The sequence below is a fragment of the Rhinolophus ferrumequinum genome, chromosome 6 (genome assembly GCF_004115265.2).
Source record: "Rhinolophus ferrumequinum isolate MPI-CBG mRhiFer1 chromosome 6, mRhiFer1_v1.p, whole genome shotgun sequence".
NCBI lineage: Eukaryota > Metazoa > Chordata > Mammalia > Chiroptera > Rhinolophidae > Rhinolophus > Rhinolophus ferrumequinum.
The window spans coordinates 50,825,942-50,848,821 of record NC_046289.1 but is presented as its reverse complement, the minus strand read 5'-3'; the positions used below and the strand labels follow the sequence as shown (position 1 = coordinate 50,848,821).

The 22,880-nt window shown below is 36.3% G+C and overlaps 1 protein-coding gene across 1 annotated transcript in view; it reads right to left on the bottom strand.

Annotated features, from left to right (window-relative positions):
• ADAM10 (ADAM metallopeptidase domain 10) overlaps positions 1 to 22,629 on the bottom strand; it is a 111,529-nt gene extending 88,900 nt beyond the window's left edge. The window contains exon 1 of the mRNA XM_033108452.1: positions 22,148 to 22,629. Within this exon, the coding sequence (XP_032964343.1) occupies positions 22,148 to 22,202 (55 nt within the window). The 5' untranslated portion in view covers positions 22,203 to 22,629. The remainder of the gene's footprint in view (positions 1 to 22,147) is intronic.
• Between the last annotated feature and the right edge of the window lie 251 nt (positions 22,630 to 22,880).

Here is a 22,880-nt window from a genome sequence, read left to right as displayed (position 1 = left end):
CGATTCCTAACTGTGTTCGATGACATTATATTGGCAGTTTAAAATCAGCATGGGGGTGTATTTACACCAGTGAAATCAGAAAAAAATCAGAGGATTTTTTTTCTTGTTTTCAAGACAGCCAGTGCACTAATACAACACTGGGTATAACCTAATGGTATAATCTTTCAAACAGGCAGCCAAGGAAAGAAACAAGAGTACTCCAACGAGAACGCAAGAAAGCATAGCGCACTGGACTCCTTGATGCTGCCCCTAACCCTCAGAAATCATACAATTCACTTTTTAAATCTCAAAAGAGAACAGAGCCCTGGAATTCTCAAAAGGTTATATAAGATCATGGTCCCATGACTACAAAATAATCAGTCCCTCAAACTATACATTGAAGGGAAAATAAATACACTGGTCTCAGAGATAAGGAAAAAAGACGTTACCTATACCACAGCAAAAAGAACAACAGGACAGAGAAGAACCATATAACCATGTACATAACATTATCCAAACACACTAGAGCACGAAACATTTTTAAAAAGCAAAATGGAAAAGAACACAATTGAGAAGAAAACAAAAACCATTTGGAAACAATCCTGGACAAACAGGAATAAGTCTTAGGTAACATTAATTCTTGTTAATTTTCTTCATTATATCAACATTGTGGTCATACAGGAGAACAATTAGAATTTTTGGAGACATATTTTCAAGTATTTAGGGATAAAGTGACATGCATAATTTTCATTGATGTGATTTCCTGCAGGAGAAAAAAGAAAAAGAGTACTAATGGTTAAGTCATTTTGCATTCTAGATATAATGAAGTAAAAAGGACTGAGTTTAACCTACCATCATAAAAACTAAGAAAACTGGACAAAATATGTGGAGGATAAGGAAATGAGGTGAAATCTACAAATGGCCAATTTACTACCTACAAGCAGTTTCCAGGCCAATGTGCAAGGTAAAGGAACCCAAATAAAGCCTGGTAGTGTCACTGAATTGAGGAGCCAGACATCTGAGTTCAGGGAGGCCTGACATTTAGAATTTGTGGGTCAGAGGAGTGCCAAAGAAATTGAACAGAGAGGAAATTCTAAGACCTAAAGAGGGGTCCCGTAAGTGTTTGATAAGTACTAATCTGACCATGTGAGAGAATAAACTAGCCCAGGCCAGAAAAATAACCCCCCCCCACACACACACGTAACCAGAACAATCTTCAAAGCTTATACAGGGCTGGGAAATGTTTGTATTCCCACCACCCAGAGAAGAAAGACCTTTAATACATAGAGCACGGGGTATAGCCCTCAGAAAAAGAGCAACTTATTCATGGGATAAAATTAGCCACAGATTAAATAAAGGCTGTTCTAGACCTATCCCAGCAAAGCTTAAAGGCAATCTTCCAAAGAATTCGATTGATTCCAAGTAGTTTAATTGTACACCAAAAAATCTGACAGTGTTTAAAGGAGAGATAAAATCAAACACACAAAATATGTAAAAATCAGAATGATCTGCATCCAATCAAAAATTGTCATGCATATAAAAAAATCAGGAAAATATAAATACATTTTTCTTCCATAATTGGGGAAAAAAATCAGACATTAGAAACAAATTATAGAGATGATGGAATTAGCATACAAAAAGGTTAAAACAGCTATTATAAATATGTTCCATATGTTAAGAAGTATACAGGAAAAAAGCACGATGAGAGGGGGAAAAGTGAAAGATATAACTATAAATTTATAGATCCAAGAAACTCAACAAAACCACACAGAAATAAATCATAGGCTAATGGCTGAAAACTAGAAACCAAAAACTTGAATATCAGCTGTCAGTAGGTTAGGATCAAAGGAACTAGAGAAAAAGAAACATTATACACAGAGGAACAAAGGTATAAACGACAGCATAACTCTATATAAGTCAGAAGATAATGCAACATTTAAATTATGACAAGAAAAAAATATACTCAACCTATGATTCTATACCCAGTAAAAAATAACTTTCACAAATGAAGGTGAAGGAGAAAAAAGATGAAATGAGCCCCTTTTCAGATATCGAATCTAAAAATTCATTGCTAGTAGACCTGTATTACAAGAGATCTTAAAGGAAATTATTCCGACAGAAGGAACGAAACCATATGGAAATCTGTACTGACACGAAGAATAGTGCCAGAAATGATGAATATATGAGAAAATAAAAAAGATTTCTTCTCTCATTTTGTAATCTCTTTAAAAGTTAAATAACTGTATTTTTAAAAAATGTACTGTGGCTTTTATGACCCATATGGAATTAAAATAAATGATAATAAGAGCACAATGGAGGACAGGAGAAATGGAAGTATACTTACTCTCTAAATGATGTGGTGTATTATTTGAAAGTATATGATAAGTTATATATGTATATTGTACACCCCAGGAACAACCTCTAAAAAAATCACAAATAGGTATACAACATAAGCCATAGCAGAAATAAAACAGAATCATTTTTTAAAGTAAATTAATCCTAATGAATGCAGAAAAAGAGTAAAAAAAAAAAAAGAACTATGAACAGATGGAACAAAAAACAAATAGTAAGATGGTAGTCTTAAACTCAACCATATCAATAATAATTACATTAGAAGTAAATGAACTTAAAAACAACAATTAAATGTCAGAAAGTCATCTTATTTTAAAGAAAGGAAAATGTAAATACATACTGTGTATAAGTTTAAACACAAAAATAAAGATGAGTTAAAGTAAAAAGGAAGGGAAAAGTTAAACCATCCAAATAACGATGCAATGGCTATCGTATTATCAGACAAAGAAAACTTCCAAAAAAAAAAATTATGAGGGATAAAGGACGTTTCATAATTCATCAAAAGGACATAATCGTAAATGTGTATCACATAACAAAGTTTCGAAGTACATGAAGAAACAGTTAACGGAACCAAAAGTAGACAAATACATAATTATAGTTGGAAATCGTAAGTCCTCACTAAACATACAGACAAAAAAATAAGGGTACAGAAAACTTGAACACTATCAAACAACTTGACCCAAATAACATTTAACAAAACATTCCACACAGCAACAGAATACATGTTCTTTTCAAGGACACATGAATATTCACCAGGATAACAGAGCTTAATTCCAGGCCATAAAGCACGTTTCCATAAATTTTAAAAGGCTGAAATTATAGAATATGTTTTCTGACTATAGGGCAATTAAATCAGTAACAGAATTTGGAAAAAATCCCCAAATATTAGGAACATAACATACTTCTAAACAGCCCATGGGTTAAAGAAGAAATCAAAGGGAAATGAGAAAAGTATTTTGTGTTGATTGCAAAGAGCATAAGGGAACTTACATATTGATATAAATATTTTATATCACGATTATGGTAGTGGTTATACAATTATATACACGTCTCAAAATTAATTCTTGAAAATTATTGTACGGAAATTATACCTCAATAAATATAATTAAAAATTTTTTAAAAGAAAAATGTTGACTAATGTGGTAGGTAAATAGGTATTTGGCTTTTCCTTTACTTTCCCCTAAGTTATAAAATTTTCAAAAAAAAAAAAATCCAGAATCAAAAACAAAGACAATTCAAAGTATTCTAACTTGTCCTCTTTCAGAAAAGTAAATGAAATCAACATTCTACTCACCTCCAAGAAACTATTACACATCCTATAATGATTCATTATTCATAAATAACTATGTTTTTTGTTAATAGAACATACGTAGTAAGAGATGTGGCAAATAAATGACACCAGTGATCACAGGTACCAAAAGAACACTGGGGGAAACCAAACATAAAGGAAAACTACATGTTGAGCAAGTAGCAACTAGACCATTTCAAGAACTTCTTAGCTGTCGTAAAGGTCCATCTCAACATTTAAACTAAAAAGCTAAAAAAAAATCTGGGAGCCTACTATTCCCAAACACCACGTGTTTGAATAACAAATTCATTCATTATATATTACGCCTGAGACTGGAAATTTTTGTTTGTGGATGTTTTCAGTCCTTATGCAATTAAATATTTTTCTGTGTACATCATTTTGTGTTTTCTTGACACACAACCTTGCTATTCAAACTGTGTTTCAGGGACTAGGTGCATGGGCATATCCTGGGGAACTGTTAGCAACGCAGAATCGTGGGCTCCCCCCAGATCTACTGATCCCCAAAGTGACTCAGACTCTACCCACCTCTACCTGATTCCTAGTGATATGTATGCGCACTCAAGTGTGAGAAATTCTGCAATTTTTCTGCATACAGAAATTTCCTGATTTCTACCTGCAGCTATTTCCTTCTTTTTCTACATGCTGGCTTTACTCTTAAGCATTTAACAGTACATTAATAGGGTCAATTTACCACAGGTGCTACCATTTAAGCAACGAACACCTTAACTGGTGTCACAGGCAATGTACTGATTAGAAAAAGTTCCCAAATAATATATAACAGGGGTAAGCAAACTATAACCCAAAGACCAATTTCAGCTGGCCACCTGTTTTTACAACATAGCTATATGCTCATTCATTTACATATTTTCTATCACTGTTTTCATACTACAACAGAATTGAATAGGCACTGCAAAAACAGGTACCAAATCTGTAGGAAGTCACTTAAGCATTTAGTTTCATTAGTGTTGACTGGATAGAATCCATCCTTTTTTTCCTCTACAACAGGAATTCTAATCTGAGATCCATGTGCTGCTATAGGGGATTTATGAGCCCCTTGATTTTGCATGCAAAATCCCAAGAATAATATTCTTTTTTTTTGAAGGGGGGGGGGCTGGCACTTTGTTAATTCTGCTTTTCATATTTAAATCTTTTATTCATCTATAATTTTTTTTTTTAACTTACACTAACTAGGACTGAGTAACAGTGAGCGAGGGCATTTTTTTACTTTGTTCCTAACTTTAATATCTTCAGTTTTTCATATTATATATTCATAATGTTGTGCTAAGGTTGTTTGTTCCCATTCCTATTTTAGAAATCTAATATTTTAAAATTCACATGAAAATCTGGCTAAAAGTCATTTGTTAAAAAAAAGCTTCATATCTTTAAATGGAAAAATTAAAAATCCAAAATTACATATGCCTATTTTATTTTAAAAATGCATTCCAATATTTCAAAATGTACATTGATAGCTTGCTACATGTAAAAAATATCCTGACTCAATAAACTTTTTACGTGTTTAATTAAATGTTTATAAATTAGATGTAATGATAACTAAAATTTACTGAGTACATTCTATTAGCCAGGCCCAATATTCCACATTTTTTCATTTAACCCACCCAACAGCCCTACAAAGTAATAACTATTAGCCCATTTTAAAGAAAATTGAGGTTTGAGAGGTATGTAACAAACTCAAGGTCACACAGCAAATGGGAGGCAGTACCAAGGAGATAATTTTGGTTTCAGTGACTTCGTGATTTTCTATAATAATTCTATTAACTCTCATCATAAGCAAGGTAAGTCACCATTTAACGTTTCTGGTGTGACTACAGAAAACTGAAAACATTATCAAAATACAACACATGGCAGCGACCTTTCAAAACTAACATCTACCTCTAAGATGTGGAAAAACATGTAATGAAATACCAAAGAATGTATTTTTTATAGGACACACACACACACACACACACACACACACACCTTTGCTTTCCACAGCCAGCGAATGAAATTGGCACAGTTTACTCTACAGGAACCCCATGCCAGTCTCCAACCCTTGCACGACTTAGCTCAGTCAGACGCCACAAAATTGCCTGTTCTCACATGCAGTATCTGGACCTACTCAACTAGAGTTTGTTCTTGTACTCTAGCAACAAGTCAAAGACTCAAAAAATAGGGACAGAATGTAGCTCTATCATTAAATCTCACTGATAGTTAAATATTCACCCATCTCCTCAACTCTATCTGAACAGAGCTTGACTTCTGACCCACTCACTTTTGTATTTGATCTCCCTTTGATAGAGATCTTCCTAATTCCCTACATCCAACCTACCTGTCTACTCTAATTCCTAATCAACTACTCTGTTCCTGATGCTATCACTTGCTAGACTCTCCCAGATTCCATCAATCTAAAAATATATGTGTCCTAGTACTAACAATACCATTGCTTCTATAGTATCAAGCTTGAAAGAGGTAAAGTAACATCAGGCACAAATAAGAATCCAAGATTTAATGTTTCCTGCAAATCAACATGCAAGTCCCACAAAAGAATTCTGACTCAGAACCTGTAGGTTGTTCCATAAACACTAAAGCATGCTCCATTGTGATCTATTCAATTCCCATACTTCCCATACAATATTCACTTACTTGAAGTAATATTCTATTACTTGATAATACTACTGGGACCCTTGCCACTTTTAACTTCCTCAAGACTATCCAGGTGTCCCCAGAAACCACCAGAATATACCATAATTATCCCAAAAAATATGTGTAAAACACCAACACTGCCATGCCTCGCCAATGCCACTTCTGTATCAGAAACACAACCTTAAAACAACTAGGAAACAAATTTGTCACAAGTGTCTGAAAGATGCACACTATTGGCAAAACTTCAGCAAGCAAACAAGTCTGCTCAGTTCAGAATCCCGGTCTCCAGTGATGCTTCTGAGTAGAGGAGCCTATAGTTCAGAAGACTAGTTTACATGCTGGTGTCCTAGTTGCAACGGAAAGGCTGGGCATTGGAATTAAGGAGATGGAATTCGTAAGGATGAAAACGTGTCAAACACAGCATACTTCAAAAGGCTCTGGACACTAAAAAACCATGGTAAATAACTGGCCTCTTAGCTTCCATTCTTGCCCCCTACAGTCTATTTTTCACACAGCAGCCAGAGTAATGTTCAAGTAAAGTCATCGTTTCACTACTCTACAAAATCTTCCAAAGGTTTCCCAACTGCCCTGATTCCTAACCGAGGCTTACAAGGCTGATCGTGATCCTTCCCAGGGGGTGCCATCCCCCCACTCCACTCTATATCTGTCTCACCTTATCTTCTACCACTGTCCCCAAAGCAGGGTTAGCTGCCACACACTTCATTCAGATACCCCGTCTTCAGAAGCCTTCTCTGACCACCCTATCTAAAAGTATATTGAATGAGTCATTCTCATTCTAATATCCTGCTTTATGGACATAAATTCTAATATCCTGCTTTATGGACATATATCCCTCCACCACCAGAGTGTAAGTTCCATGAGAACGAGGACTTTGTTTTGTTCAATAATGTACCCTCAGTACCTAGAACAGACAGAAAATAGGTGCTGAATAAATGTTTGCTGTAAGAATCAATGAATCCTCTCAATATTTCATGGAAATTTTCATTTTCATTTGTATTTAAAAGAAAGCAGCCTATGCAACTAATGTACAATAATATTGAATGTCAACTATAATTTTAAAAAAGCAACAGGGACGTGTAGTGCAGTATGGAGAATATAGTCAATAATGTTCTAATAACTGTGTACAGTGTCGGCTGGATAGACTTGTTGGGATTATCACATTGTTGGAGTTATATAAATGCCTGATCACTCTGTTGTTCTGTACGCCTGAAACTAATTAAAAAAAAAAGAAAAGAAAGCAGCCTATCCCTTGCTGATAAGATAGGCACAAATCAATCATCAGAAAATGTCATTCTGTAATACTCATCCAGAAAGTATCCAGAATTTCTAACAGGCCAAGCATTTGCAAAATGCAACCGGTTAAAAATAAAATTATTATAGATTTACCAGATATGTTTTTAAAAATCTTCTACTGATGCTATGAGTGCATTTCAGATATTTGTCTTTGCAATTACTCATGCAGCTTTCATAACCATATTGCATGACTTTCTTCTGTACAGTCATCTCTCATATTCCTGTTGTAACTAAGTTTTTCAATAACCACAGAAGTATATGGTCACATTATCTTACTTCACGATGCAACAGTTTAGCAAGCATCACATTTATTTATAAGTAGAACTAAACATCATGGGTTAGAATCCCACCTTTGTCACTGACTAGTTGAGTTATCTTGGACAATTTACTTACCTCTCTGTGCCTCGGTTTCCCCATCTGTAAAATAGGTGAAATAGCAATACCTATACCCAACAGTGTTGTTATATGGATTAAATAAATTAATATACATAAAGGGCTGAGAATAGTGTACAGTACATACAGGTAAGAATTCAGTAAATTATGGCCAAATTAATTAATGAGTGTATTATCTCATTTAACCCTCTTAACAACCATAGAGGGCAAGTATAATCTTAAGATGAGGCAAAGAGAGGTTAAGTGACCCACCCAAGACGAAAAAACTTCCTTCTAGCACTAACATTCTGTGATTCTAAATTTACCCCAAAATGTAAACAGGTTTTAAAAAGTTTCATCTAAATAACACAGTAAAGTTTTCAAGTTTTATTGGGCATAATCAGAAAACCATGAACATCCTCTATATTTTCCCTTGAAGTCTAATTTTTGCAGTGAATGACAACTGCTAAGTGCTTTAAAAACAATAAAAACGAAAACACAGTAGTTGATAAAAAGCAATTTTCTTTTATAAAGAAAATTCTAACTCATTTAACCTACCTAATTTTTTAATTAAAAGGGCATATAAAAATATTCAGTACACTAACAAAAATGGTGGTTGCATTCCATTTTAAAGCCAATAACAATAAAAAGATTTAGAAGCGTAAGAGGTGGTTTGTTTTTTTCCACCCGACATACTCTTAGAAACTTCTAATTCTTACGTAATTTACAAAAAGTAAAATTATTTAGTTTGGTAATCATTCATCTATTTACTCAACACAGACAATGGGCACTCAGATACATGCTAGGCATTGTTGCAGGTGCTGGAAATAAGCAGTGGACAAAACAAAGTTACTGACCTCATGAAGCTTTATTCAAGAGAAGGAAGACAGACAATAAAATAAACAAGTAAATAACTTCAGATGGCTGTAAGAGAGATATTACAGGGTAACCAGATAAAGTATGCAAAGGAAAGAGTTAGTACTTTTATATAAGGTAATGGTAGTGGAAGACCTCACTAACATTTGAGCAAACACTTAAGAGAGAGCAAAGCACAATGTGAATGTACTTAATGATACTGAACTGCACTTATAAAATAGTCACAATGGTAAATTTTACATTATGTATATTTCACCACTGTTTAAAAAAAATTTTTTTTTTAGTTTAAAAAAAAGAAAGAGGGCAGACAATAGAGCCATCTTGGAGGAAAGTGTTCCATGTAAAAGGATCAGCAAGTGCAAAAAGTCCCTGAGATAGGAGCAAGCTTGGCATTTTTTAAAGAGCTTTTTAAAGTGGCTGGAGCAGAAACAAACAAGGCGGAAGAACTGTAAAGGCAGAGAAGGATAAGTGTACATGTATATTGAGCAGGGTCATAAAAGCCGCTATGAGGACTCTGGCTTTTCCTTAAAATAGTAGGTCATGAATGGGGTGAGTTTTTTAAATTTATTTTGTTTCATGTGTTTTATGGAGGTACAATTCACATAAACTTACTATTTTAACCATTTTAAAGTATAAATTTGCCAGTAGATGTTTTGACCAAAGTAGTAGCTTTTGAACAGAATCATACTGACTAAGAACAGAGAGAACAGTTAGCAGGTTTTACAGTAACTACAGTGAAATGGATGTTGGCTTGTATCAATCAGGGTAGTAGCAGTGGAGCTAGTAAGAAATAGTCAAACTGCATATACTTTGATGAAGCAGCTGACGGGATTTGCTGACGGGATTTGCTGACGGGACTGCATGCAGGGTGGAAGAGAAAGACAGGAATCAAGAAGAACTCCAAGTTCTTGGCCTCAGTGACTGAAGAACTGAGCTCCCATTTACTGAGATGGGAGAGACTACCAAACAAAAGACGGGGTAAGGAAATCAGGGGTTTGTTTTTGGACATGTTAAGTTTAAGCAAGTTTGAGATGTCCAATAGACATCTATCTGGAGATGTAGTTGGGATGCAGGAGTCTGGAATTCAAGGGAGAGGTTTAGTCTAAAGACACAAATATGGGGGTCATCAGCATATTAGCAACTAATAAGTAAGTACAGGCACAGAAACTTATTTTTCCAAAGGTCTGTTGCCATTTAAATTAACATATGATTGGTGTCCCATAATATAGAATATGTTCTTCCTCTAATTTAAATTCTTTATGTATTAGCTTGGTGCAAAAGTAACTGGTTTAAAGGATTAAAAATAATTGCAAAAACCGCAATTACTTTTGCACCAACCCAATACATGAAGTAGATTTGTACAAAAGTAAACACAGCCTACAAATCTAAAAGTAAAAAACAAAACAACAATGGGGGGAAAAAAAAAACCTTGAGTTCTGCTGCTGTCCCTGAATACAGAGCTGGCGCTTCTTTTAGCATTCTGATACATTACCCATGCAAGGCAAAATGAACAACATGGAAAGAAAGTAACAGGAAGGTCTCAACGGAGGCAATCTGTAACTCCTGTTATTCCTTCTGATAAAGAACAGAATACTCACTGAATGAAGATGTTCTTATATAAAGTCTTAACAATGGAGAAACAGAACTGTTACCTGATAATGATGAAAATAAAATATATCTAACCTAGAGTACAGTAAGATGTTAGCAATCTGACAACAGTGGAAAATGATAGCTTCCACTGTGGAAAATTTCTAGATAATTGAAGTTTATGTGCCAAATATTTTTCCATATGAACCATTATTGATTTTTTTTCCTTTACCTTAACATCTTTGTGAGCCAGGCTCATCCTTCTTAATATCTTTACCCTATGAGGTCATAGTGATGTGATAACCTCAACGCTATTATATGTTATTGTGCCACTGTTCCTACATGAAATAGCTCAATTCTGTATTATAAGTTATTCTAACACCTCCTCCTTTCTCTGTTGTTACTTTTTATATGTATACATAGTACATAACAACAGCATTTATTTTCTGGTCCTCAGCTGTAGTTGCCAGAAATCGGGCCTTCACAAACCATATAATAAATTTACATGGCACTGAGTACTTACAAGCTTCATGGGATATTTGAACATTCCCACACTTAAAGAGAAAATAATCTTCTTGGTTATATAAGACAATGTCCTTAATCTTATGAAATGCACACCAAAGTATTTAGGGGTCCAACTTACTTTCAAATTTCAGGGGGGAAAAAGGAACATATATGAGAGAGAGAAACCAAACGTGACAAAAGATAGCCATTAATAAATTTAGGTGAAAGGTATACAAATATTAATTGGGCTATATATATTAATACTTCCAACCTTACAAAAGTTTTTAAGATAAAAAGTTAGGAAAAAAGTAAATACAGTATATCAAGCAAGTGCCTATGTGTAAAATTGTAGAATAACTGAATTGGCTCTATAAGATGGAGAAAACAGATAGTTTTCAAAATTGTATAAGAAAAACTGGCCAAAAAAAAGTAAAGCAATACCAAAAAAATCACCTATATGCAAAAGTAGAAAATGGCCAGCAGGTGTAAGTAGTGTAAAAACGTTAACTTAGTCTCCTTGCCACTAGAGAGCTCAGGTCTCTCTTTCCCTTTTTACAATCTGAGAACAGTATAGTCTCACCTGCAGGAGATTGGTTCCCGTGAATACCAAAACCCACAGATGTTCAAGTTTCTTATATAAAATGGCACAGTATTTGCATAGGCTACAGCAGGATATGCCTACATAATCACTTCATTTGTGTGGATACAGCACAGTGCTTGGCACATGGCAAATTAAAGTTTTGATTTTGGAACTTTCTGAGATTTTTTTTTTCTGAATATTTCCAATCTGCGGTTGGTTGAACTCACAATGTGAAACCCACAGATACAGAGGACCAACTTGATTTCCTATAACTTTTATCAGTCACGGGAATACTAGTATTTACTAATGGTAATCTGCCTTAAAAGAAAATTATTTTTCCTGATTACAAAAGTGATTACTGTAGAAACATATACCTTACATCTCACTATCCAGAGATTTAGTATCTAGCACCAAGCTTTTTAAAAAAATGAATACGTACATAAATTTTTCTGTGGCAAAATTGAAATGATACTGTGTATAAATATTCTATAAGGTGTTTCTACCCACCCCTTAATTGTAAACATTTTCTAATGTCAAAAAATAAATAAAATACCTTATAAAGAACTTTACTGACCAAAAGCAAATGGCTCAAATACTGTAAATACAAAGAGCCTAATTATGCTCTGACGGTAAAATGATCCAATCTTCGTACAAAAGCAGAATCTAACCTTGCTATACTTTTTAGAGCATGAGATATGTTTCTAAGTGGCAGTACAGTATTTGAAAGCATGCATTCTGGAGCTGATTATATTTAAACCATGTCTTTCCCAATTAATAGCTATAGAACTTGTCTGACTTTGAATAAGTTACCCTCCTTGAACCTGCTCCCTCATTTATAAAATGAGAATAACAGATCTTATCTTAGAGAGAGGTTGTGAAGACTGAGTTGATACACCAAATGCCCTAAAAACAGTGCCTGGCATATAGTAAGTATCCCATAACTACCCATTAGGATTATTTTCCATATTCCATGGGTAGGTAGCATCGTACTTCCCAGAACACTTGCAAACAAAAGCTTCCTACCCAACTCCTGAATCCAAACCCTACAATCTTCTGTCCCAATATAAATTAAACATAATAGGACAAAAAACACAGAACAAAAACTTTATTAACATCAGAGAAAAAACAGAGTATAAGTATAGCTTACTGATGATGGGTCAATGTCATCATCTTTGCGTGGGATAGCAATGTTATATAACAAATAAGCTTAATTTTTTTCCAATAAAAAAAAAAGTTGGTTCTACAATCTTAAGAATGGGATAAAAAAAATCTGTATAAATGTTGGCCATTACAGATCTTCCTATTTACAGAAAAACTTAACACAATAAACAAGAAGACGTGTAAGTTAATGATGGCACATTTCCATTCCTCAGAAAAATTACTTGTAATCAAGTTGTTTCAACAGACTTCTCACTTGTTTAATTTTAAAATTAGGTACCAACAGCGTTTTCCCCCAACATAAAAATGTATTTCCTTCTTAAGGAACTTGAATCATCAACTGTATCTTAGGCATCGCACTGTGTTGATCAAATGATCAGCTTGTATTTGATATGCATTCACTATGACCTTGAAACACTCACTACCATTAACAAAAGTGTTCTCTTGTATGACAAATGTCCTATATTTCATGCGATATACTTAAGTGCATTGGAAAAGTTACCGCACTCTTGGAAAAGTTACTTCCACGTGTAACTTCAAACTTAAGCCACCATATCCATCTCTTCACTAGAAACCAGTCAAACCATTTTCTACAAGCAAATACCTACCAAACAGCTACAAGTGAAAGTTCAAGATAAGAGGGTGTGTCTACAATTATAAATATATTTCAACACACCCACTTTTTGAGACAAGTTAGTCTCTAAGAATTAAAAATAAAACCAGCTGGCTCAGAAGTGAAAGTAAGCAGTTCTTTTTAAATTTATAAATGAAAGAAAACACAAAGAGTACAAAACATCAGTGATTAAAAATCTATTGAACGGGCAGCCGGTTAGCTCAGTTGGTTAGAGCGCGGTGCTCTTAACAACAAGGTTGCCGTTTGGATCCCCTCATGGGCCACTGTGAGCTGCACCCTCCACAACTAGATTGAAATAACTACTTGACTTGGAGCTGATGGGTCCTAGAAAAACACTTAAAATAAATAAGTTTTTTTTAAATCTCTCCCTTTCTCATTAAAAACAAAAAACAAAAAAACCTATTGAATGCATTATTCAATTTCCACCACTAATTATGAAATACAATTTAAAAATCCAAAAATGGAAACGTGTACATAATTTAGCTTTCTATGCTGATGTGAAATGCCTTTATACCATTTCAAAAAAGCACAGACAGTAACGGACTATGACTTTCAACCTACTTAAATCACACACACACACACACACACACACACACACACACAAATAGCTCTAGCCACACACCCTATGCACCCCAGACTCTGCATTTCATCCTAAACTTACTCTTACTACCTCACCCTTCTCCATATCATACCCCAAACCATCTGCCTCTGCCTCCTTCCAGGAACTCGGGATGTGCAAGAAAAAATTCTGCCAAAGGTTTTAACAACGATGATAATAAAGTGTGTGTGGGGTGGGGGAGAATGGAGTTATGAAAAAGACACGGAAATTTTTGAGGACTTTTGAGTTAAAATTTTGAAGAAAACAAATTGTGAAAAGTTGAAACTGAGTATAACTAATGCTGAAGATAGATTTGCAGAGTAAGTTGCTGACTGAGTCCCTCAAAATATCTCTCCCCACAGAAGCTGAAATCCTACTAATCCATGGCTCTTTTGGGTTAACAAGCAACTGGTTTGGTTTGATTTTTAAATAATCCTTATGGGCTATCAGTCATTCAATTACTATTATAAATTAACAGGATCAGATTTTCTTCCCTACCACAAACTAAACAATCAAAAGAATGGGAAACGCCAGAAGATAAATAATAAAGTAAATGTTTCAGAACTGCAGCGCTTAGAGCACTGGGAGAGGAAGGCTTGAACAGGATAGGAATATGGGAAACGTATGAAACTCAAGTAATCAATTCAGACAGCAAACTATCAGAAATAACAAAAAAAGGTAAGAAGATTCAAATTTCCTCTAGAACAGGGTTTCTCAATCTTAGCACTACTGACATTTTGGCCAGATAATGTTTTATTATGGGGGAGGGAGGGGCTGTCCTGGTCATTGGAAGATGTTTACAGCATCTCTGGCATCTACCTACTCGATGCCAGTAGCAGCCCTCCAGCTGTGACAACCAAAACTATCTCTAGACTACTTAGGAATATTTCAGTCTATGTTCTGTGTATACATTTCAACTACACGTTAATTTTTGTAAAGAATACAAAAGTGCATAAATACTGTAACGTAAACTTACAATAAAAGGCATTTTAAAAGCCTGAAAGATTAATATTAAAAAGTGCTAAAATTGTGTTGGAAAAGGAATTATGGATTTTCTTAAATTCTATTTTCTAATGTTTGGTAATGATATTCTAGTACTTCATCTTCGAAAAATACATTTTACCCATCTATATTTTGTAAATTCCAAACGAAAGTAGGCCTGGAAACACCGTAATTTTAATAATATTTATACAGAACTTTACAGTCTGTTTAGCATTTTTTCAAACATAACCCATTTAATTCTTAGGAAAATAGATAGCAAATTAATATCTCACTCAACACATAAGTGTAGGATTCTATCTGTATTCTATTGGAAATGAAATCCAAAGTTCAAATATGTATCTGTATATCCCTTGCCATCAGCAATGCAAAGATCAATGGAAAGAAATTCTGCTCCACAAATCATGTGTGTACATTTGTCTCAAGACCAGATTCTTTTCCCCAATTTGTCTCTGAAATAGGAAGTTCACAATTCACATATAAAAGCATCAAGCATATTCTTGAACTGAAGAGTGCAATTCCAACTTAAGGAAAGTAAATATATACTTGTGAAGTAAAAACAGGCTTGTTAAAATATCTTTAAATCTAACTTCTCCCCTCCACTCAATTTACCAAACTTCTATCTCCCAACTATCTGGAGCACTGTTTCCCAAATGACTAGCCACCGATTATTAAAGAACTGTACAAAGTCTTAACCAACCCCAACAAGTATTAGCTTGCAATTAAGATAAAATCCAAGACGGGAACACATCCTAACCTATAACCGTTTACCTAGATTCAAAATCTTTAGTATTTTGAACTTCAAAGACTTAGGTCCTCAAAGTTCTATAAACCACACTCGCCAATACAACAGCCTCTAAGATCGAAATTCAAAAACAGAGTGAGCCCTCAATACACTTTGTTAGTTTCATATTAAACATTTGCCAAGTTTTACCAGTTTTTCTTCATTGTGATTTCTTGTTCTATCCTTTATTTCTATAATCATAACCTTAATCCAGGACTCGAATCACCCAATTCATCAAGCAGCTAATTTACTCCTTATTGTATCATATCCCAACTCCTCAACATAGACTCCAACCAACATTCCAAAATACTCTACTGCACAGTTATTATGATCTAGAATATGAATAATTAGAGTCCTGGTAATGATGGCCCAGTTAGCATTTCTCCTCATTTCCTGCCATGGACTCTCCATTCCAAACAAGTAAGCCTACAAGCAACTTACTAGACTATATGCCACTCCCTTCTATGTCAAAAAGCTTTCCTCAACTGGTTGATGTCCCTTCAGCTTAATACATCCTCATTTCAACTGCTATTACAATACATAAATGGAACTACATTTCTATATCCTGGCATTTCTGTCCACATTGGCGAACTCAGTGATTTTCACTTTCCTTCTTTCTCAAGACTGTGGCTTCGTGACTCCTACTAGCTGCAAGACATACAATAAGCTCTGGTGACTAAATAACATGTTGTAGCTGTACACATTCTCACACCATTTAGTTGGAATTGTAGTAGCTTCAAGTGAGTTCACCCACTATCCAAGGCAGTCTACACTCCTGAGAATTGTTCTCAGTGCTGCTGTCCTCCAACCTCACTAGGACAGGACTGTCGCTGTTAGTACTGAGGCAAAGCCTTCACACTGCTGGACAGCAATGCTACTACCCGCATAGGAACCTAACTGGTAGAATTATTATTAATACTTTTTCTACTTATCCTTAACATTGCTTCCTTTTCCTAGTATAAAATGACAGCTAACCTAGTTAGAATTACCACTGCTGGATTTTTATTCAGAACAAGCAGACTTTTTAGAGTTGCTTGGAAGAATCACTATCATTAAATAAATCAATTACTGCTTAAAAAATCAAAAACAAAATACCTGGGGCTCTTTACTCAAGCATGTAACATAGAGTTGCCCTTGTGCAAACAGACCAAATGCAAAACAATTCCCACAATTTGGAGTGTAAGCCCTGTGACATGGAGCTAACATTTGAAACTACTGGGTGTTTCTGTGTCCACAGCATTTCATATCTACAATTTATCTTCCCCAATTAGTGGCCACATAGGCCTCTCATTGAAACTTCATGTTAGCAGCAGCTATGGCCAATGACTCCCCTTTCCCTGCACGCAAACCTTCCCCCTCCACACACAAACTCCATTTTTGCACTCCACATAGACTGTATTTTAAGCTAGAGCACTCCAAAAGTATACCTCCAACTTTGGCAAAACTTTTCTAGCACTTAGAAAGTGATACGATTCAAAGGCTAACAAGAAATTTAACTTTATACAAATCCCAAAGTCACCAAAGCTGTAACACTCAAAAGCTACATGCTGCAAAATAACAATAAAACACAGTATCTGGTCATCTACCTTTGACCTACCCTTTCCTTTAAACACAGAGAATACTTTTTCTTAACTTACAATTTACATTTCTGTAAAGAATATTACAATTGCATATTTTAGGGCATGTTAATATCAATAATCGAGTACAGGAGCTTGAAGCCAGAGTACTTATGATTCCTATCTAGGAAATGATCTACCTGTAACCAAATGAGTATGCATTTTATTTGCTTTGTCTTCCTGGTTATTCATCAGTTTCTTCTCTCCACTCTACCTTGCCTCACTTTAACTACCAAAAGAATGCATCTTCCAATTGCTTAGAAAATAAGAACAGGGCAACCTCAACACTAAACTCTACAAAGCCAAAATATGTACATTAAAAAATAAAAGCTTATCTAAAGCACATGTATTCCACTTTATACACAAGTATGTTATGTATGATTATTTACTTTCCCCATAGAAAATATATCAGAAACTACTAATTAAAAAGTGATATCCTCAAGGTTTCCAAGCAAGCCAGGCAACAGTTGGAAACACTACTAAAATCAGCTACAAGAATCAAAAAACCACGATCACCTAGAATAAATTTAGAATGCCCATTTCAATGATTTCTGGAAAAATAAAAAATAGAAAATACAGTAGACCCCAAAACAGTAACAGTTTTTCTTATAGTAAACCTCAATCATTTAAGAAAAGAATAAAGTCAGCCCATTTTAAAACAGTAAATGTGCACATCTTAGAAAAACTTCCGTCAAAAAACAGCCAAAATTGCAAGTCTGGTCCCAAACTTGTTATACAGGAATCTTCTCATATCTGAATCTGTCATCTCCCAACAATGCTAGAAAAATGTAGCTTATTGTTGGATTTATTGTTTCATTTCAACTTTCTTTATTTCAAATTGGTTTGTATTTATAACCAATTCTTAAAAGAAAAGAAAAAAGCTTACGTTAGTTTTTATTTATATGACCCACAATCAATTTTCTGAGAATCTCATCCCAGTAGCAAAAGAAATGGTTTTTTATTTGCTCAATGAGATAGAGGTTTGGAAAAACTATAACCATCATTCTTTTTAAAACCTTCAAATTGTTACTATTATGAAAACAAAGATTTTAAAAAATATCTAATAACCTAATGCTAGATATAAATTATTGTGTATGCCATAGTTTTTATTAACACGTTTAAGACTATAGAAAAACTAAAGAATTACAAAAAATATATATTAAAAAGTTGGGTAAGAGGTCGCAGTCAAAAAAAAAAAACATTTTTATAAGTTTGGAGTCATCTATGCAAGATGAAGCTGAGGCAGAAATACAAATAATATGCCTACAGGACTCAGGAAGATAACAAAAATGAGTGAAGCAGGCCAAGTGTATTACAGGCAAAAATGATGGAAACCGCATTGAGTGCTAAGTGCACAGGCCCAGTCTGAAGAGAGCAGCTACTGCTCTACCACTCTGCTCCAGACAATGGGAAGGCAGCCCAGCAGCACCTGGATTTTCAAGTCTTCCCCCAAAAATCCAGAAACCCATGAGTTTCATTGAGAAATTTCCCAATTTTTCACTGTTGATCACTAGGTGAAACTCAAAGACATTACAAATCAAACAAAACATATCTCTAAGGTGGTTCAGTCCAGAGGCCACTTTTGAGCTAATGTGTGAAAACTACTTTCAAAAAGGTAGATAAGGGGTAATGAGTAAAAAGCTCAGGCTTTGAGCTCAAACTGGCTTGGGTTTGAATGGATTATGCTAGAAAAATTATTTCTTCAACTGTAAAATATCACCACTCTTTCATAGATGTTGAAAAGTAAAACTAACACAATACCAGATACACAACAGACATGAAAGAAATGTTCCTTACTCTCCCTACCTGATCGTACAAGTCCTTAGGATAATTTAAGATATCAGATACGAAACACTCTTGAAGATCATAAGCAAGTTATAAAAAGGATATCAGGAAACAGGTGCCTGCCATGTCCTACCCCGGCAACTCAGAGAGGTCCTGCACACATACAAAGAAGACACTGTTAACTTAGGGGATGCTTGAAATGCACCTTCTTCAAGTTATACAGCTCCCCGGTTACCAATTTCAAGTTACAAAGGTGAAGAGTCCGACGGAGCTCCTTAATGATAAAGATGAAACGTTTACTAACTACATAGATCGTTTCTTACTGGTAGAAGTGAAAGAAATAGTTTATCCTTAAGCTTTGATATTTTTAACACTTTGGGCCAAATTTCCGGAGAACTTATTTCTATAGACTGCACGGTACAAAGCAAAGGGTTTACACCAGATTTTTTAAATACAAAAAACATGTCATACTCTAAAGTTAAGTTTATGTATGATTTCATCAAACCAAAACATTATGAGATTGAATTTACTGCTACAGCTAAAATACCTCTGACCTCCCAAACATACCAATTAATTTTTTTAAAAAGAAAGAAAAAACATCAACATATGTGTGTTAAAAATATTCATACACACATAAAAATTCTTTGGGCTGTACTTAATAAGAATAGCTCCAATAAATTCTAATGTGGTTACAAATAACTTTTAAAAGCATATATATATATATATATATGTGTGTGTGTGTGTGTGTGTGTGTATGTATATATATTTGAGCATATGTCTATATAGGCACTTACTGAATTTTAGAAATTTTATGGTATCTTCCTACAAATACAGAATGGGCTGGGAAATGTGCTAGAAAGGTTATACATACAGCATTAGGAAAGTTTAAGTTTTATGACTCTAAACACTTCAATCATCTCTTCCAGCTTCCCACCCATCATATCAAGAGCAAGAAAAAATTAATACAAAACAGTGGTTGACAAATCGGAAAGGGATAAGCAACTAAAATGGTTTATTGAGTACCTGAAAATGATTTTTACTTTAAAGTTAAATCCATATTTCCACTAACCTACACATATTCATTCTCTCACATGCTAAAACAGATATTCAATTTGAATATATTCTATGTATCACTTAAATTTCTTACAAACTTGACCATAAAAAGCTTAGATTAATAAATGACAACAGTATATATTACCATAAAATTACAAATATTTCCATGTACACAAAACCTACAATCTTGATGCTAATTTTAAAATCAAAGTTTTTAGCCTTTTTGAAAAAGTTCTGCTTAAAACAAATATCCAAAAGTAGCCTTTTAACCACTGCTTAATGCAAAACAATACTTTATAAATGAATCCAGAGTGATTTTAGACAAGGGTCTTAACTCACAAAGATTATGCTGTTATTTTATTTCTTTAACCATCAAACATTCATGTTTTGAAATGTTTCATTCTTTAAAAACAAAGGACACTTTACATACTACACTTTATATACTATATATAAAAGGACATTTTATATACTAAATTGCCTCCTATGTTTCTTACTTTTTACTACCTCATAGAAATCAGTGTCTAATTCCTGACTATAATAAAGTGAAAACAGACAGAAAAGAGATTTGTTGGAAGCCACATTTAGAATGTAAATACAAATGTTAATTGAAATGACCCTTATAAAGGGTCTCTAGCACATGATACTATAATTAAACATCTACTAGAAGCTCTTAATCTAAAATAGATATCTAACAACTGAACACTACAAACAAACTACAACAAAAGTATCAACCTCAGACTACATAGAATACAGGACAAAAATATGCTTTGCTCTGCAGTCATAAGTCAAAGTGACAAACAAAAGAACAGAAACAATACACTACATGAAATATTTGGATATTTTCTAATTTATCAAATGAGCTTATATTCATCCAAAGCATTCCAGAAATTGTTTCAATCCAATGTTTTTAAAAATACTTTGATGTTTTTAAGTATACTACTTTGGGCAACTCAAAAAGTTTACCTAAAATAAAGCACTTTACACAAAATAATGCAGCGAGTCCTAAGATAAAATAGAAATAAAAATCGTCTTCAAAACCTGAGTAATCAAGAAATTATATGCTTTTAGTAAATTTAACTACAATTTGGAGGGTCGGGGTTTGCCACGGTTTTGACACCACTAACTGCACTTACACGCCTACTCCACCTGAGAGTTTAAGAAAACTCTTCAAGTTGGGTCACCCGGGGACTGTCCCTCCAAGAGACCCAATCCAGTCTCAAGATCAAAGAACATCCCGCAACAGCTTACCTTTCTTCCCACCAAACCCTTTCCCCTGGGCAACAGAAATGTTTTCACTGAACATAAACACACCCTCTTGGCGACCTCTCTCCAAACACAGGGGCAGATGCAGGGCACTTTGGAGAGCGGAAACCACTCGGTTCAGACGAGCGGGACACCACTGCCACTCCTCCACCGGCGGCCCCTCTGCAAAACCCCGTCGGTCTGGTTCTCCACCCCCGGTAAAAAACAATTCACCACTCCGGCCGCACACATCACAACTTCCCACGAGCCTGCTCTGCGGTTCTCCTCCGCGGAGCAGACTCCAGAATCCGCCACCCGGCAGGGACTGAGAGCGGAAGGATGAGGAGAGTGACGAGGAACGAGGGCGGCGAAGACCGCCGGGACCGCGGCGGCTGCCCGCCCCGGCGAGCAGGCTGGAGGGATGGAGCAACCACGGCTCTTGCCTGGCGACCCGGATCTCCTGACTTTGCTTCTCTGGAAGACGACCCAAGCCTCCCCTGCTGCCGGGGAGTAGGGGGCGGGGAAGGCCTCGCCGGAGGCTCGGAGCCTCCTCGGCATGCCACGGAAGGGAACGCGGTCGGGGTACGAGGGACAATAGGGAGTGGGGAGCGCTGCGCGCCCGAGTGGCGCCGCCGGCCGGCCGGGCTGACTGATGCGCCCGCCGCGCCGCGCGACTGGGCTCCGCTCGGCCCCGCCGCCAATGCCGCTGCCGCCGCACGGTCCGCGAGGGTCACGGCGCCTCCAGCGCTCCGGGTCGTGCCTCACCTCCCAGCCCCGCCGCCCAGGAGAGGAGCAGAATTAACACTCTCAGCAACACCATCTTCCGCTGCCGCCGCCTCCTCACGGGTTAACAGCAGCACATCGATCCGGAGGGAGAAGCTGAAGGGGCTTGGTCCGTAGCCTCCACGGGAAGCCGGGACCTCCCCCGGCAGGAGAAACGACGAAGCACCTCCCTCTCGCTCCACTTCAGGGGCCAGCAACGCTCCCAGCTCCTCCAAAACAGGGACCTCCCTCCCCCTCGTTCGTTTCCTTCCTTCCCCGCTTTCCTTCCCTCGCTCCTTCCCTCTTCTCTACCTCCCTTCCCCGAGCCCGGGACCTCCGCCTCCTTCCTCACCACGTGACGTGCGGGCGCCCAACTAGCACGCGGAGCCGCACCCCTTCCTCCCACCCCTCCCCCTCCCCCAGGCGCCTCAGGGGCGCGCGCATGCGCACGGAGGACGGTTCCCGGGCTGCTAGGCCCGCCGCCGCTTCCTGTCCGCCGGCGGAGAGCTGGGATTGGGCTTGGGAGGCGGGGTTTCCTCTAGCTCCACCCCGCGACGGGACAGTGCTCCGCTAGTTCTCACAGCTGCTGAGAACCGTGCAGTGGGCTGAAATGAAAGAGTGAAGGATGTTAAGGGTCCACTTTACACTTCTTAGCGAGGAACGGAGAGTTTTGTTTCTTTTTCTGCTTCTGGTGTTGCATGACAGCCAACAAGTAAACAAAAGCAAAGTACTAACA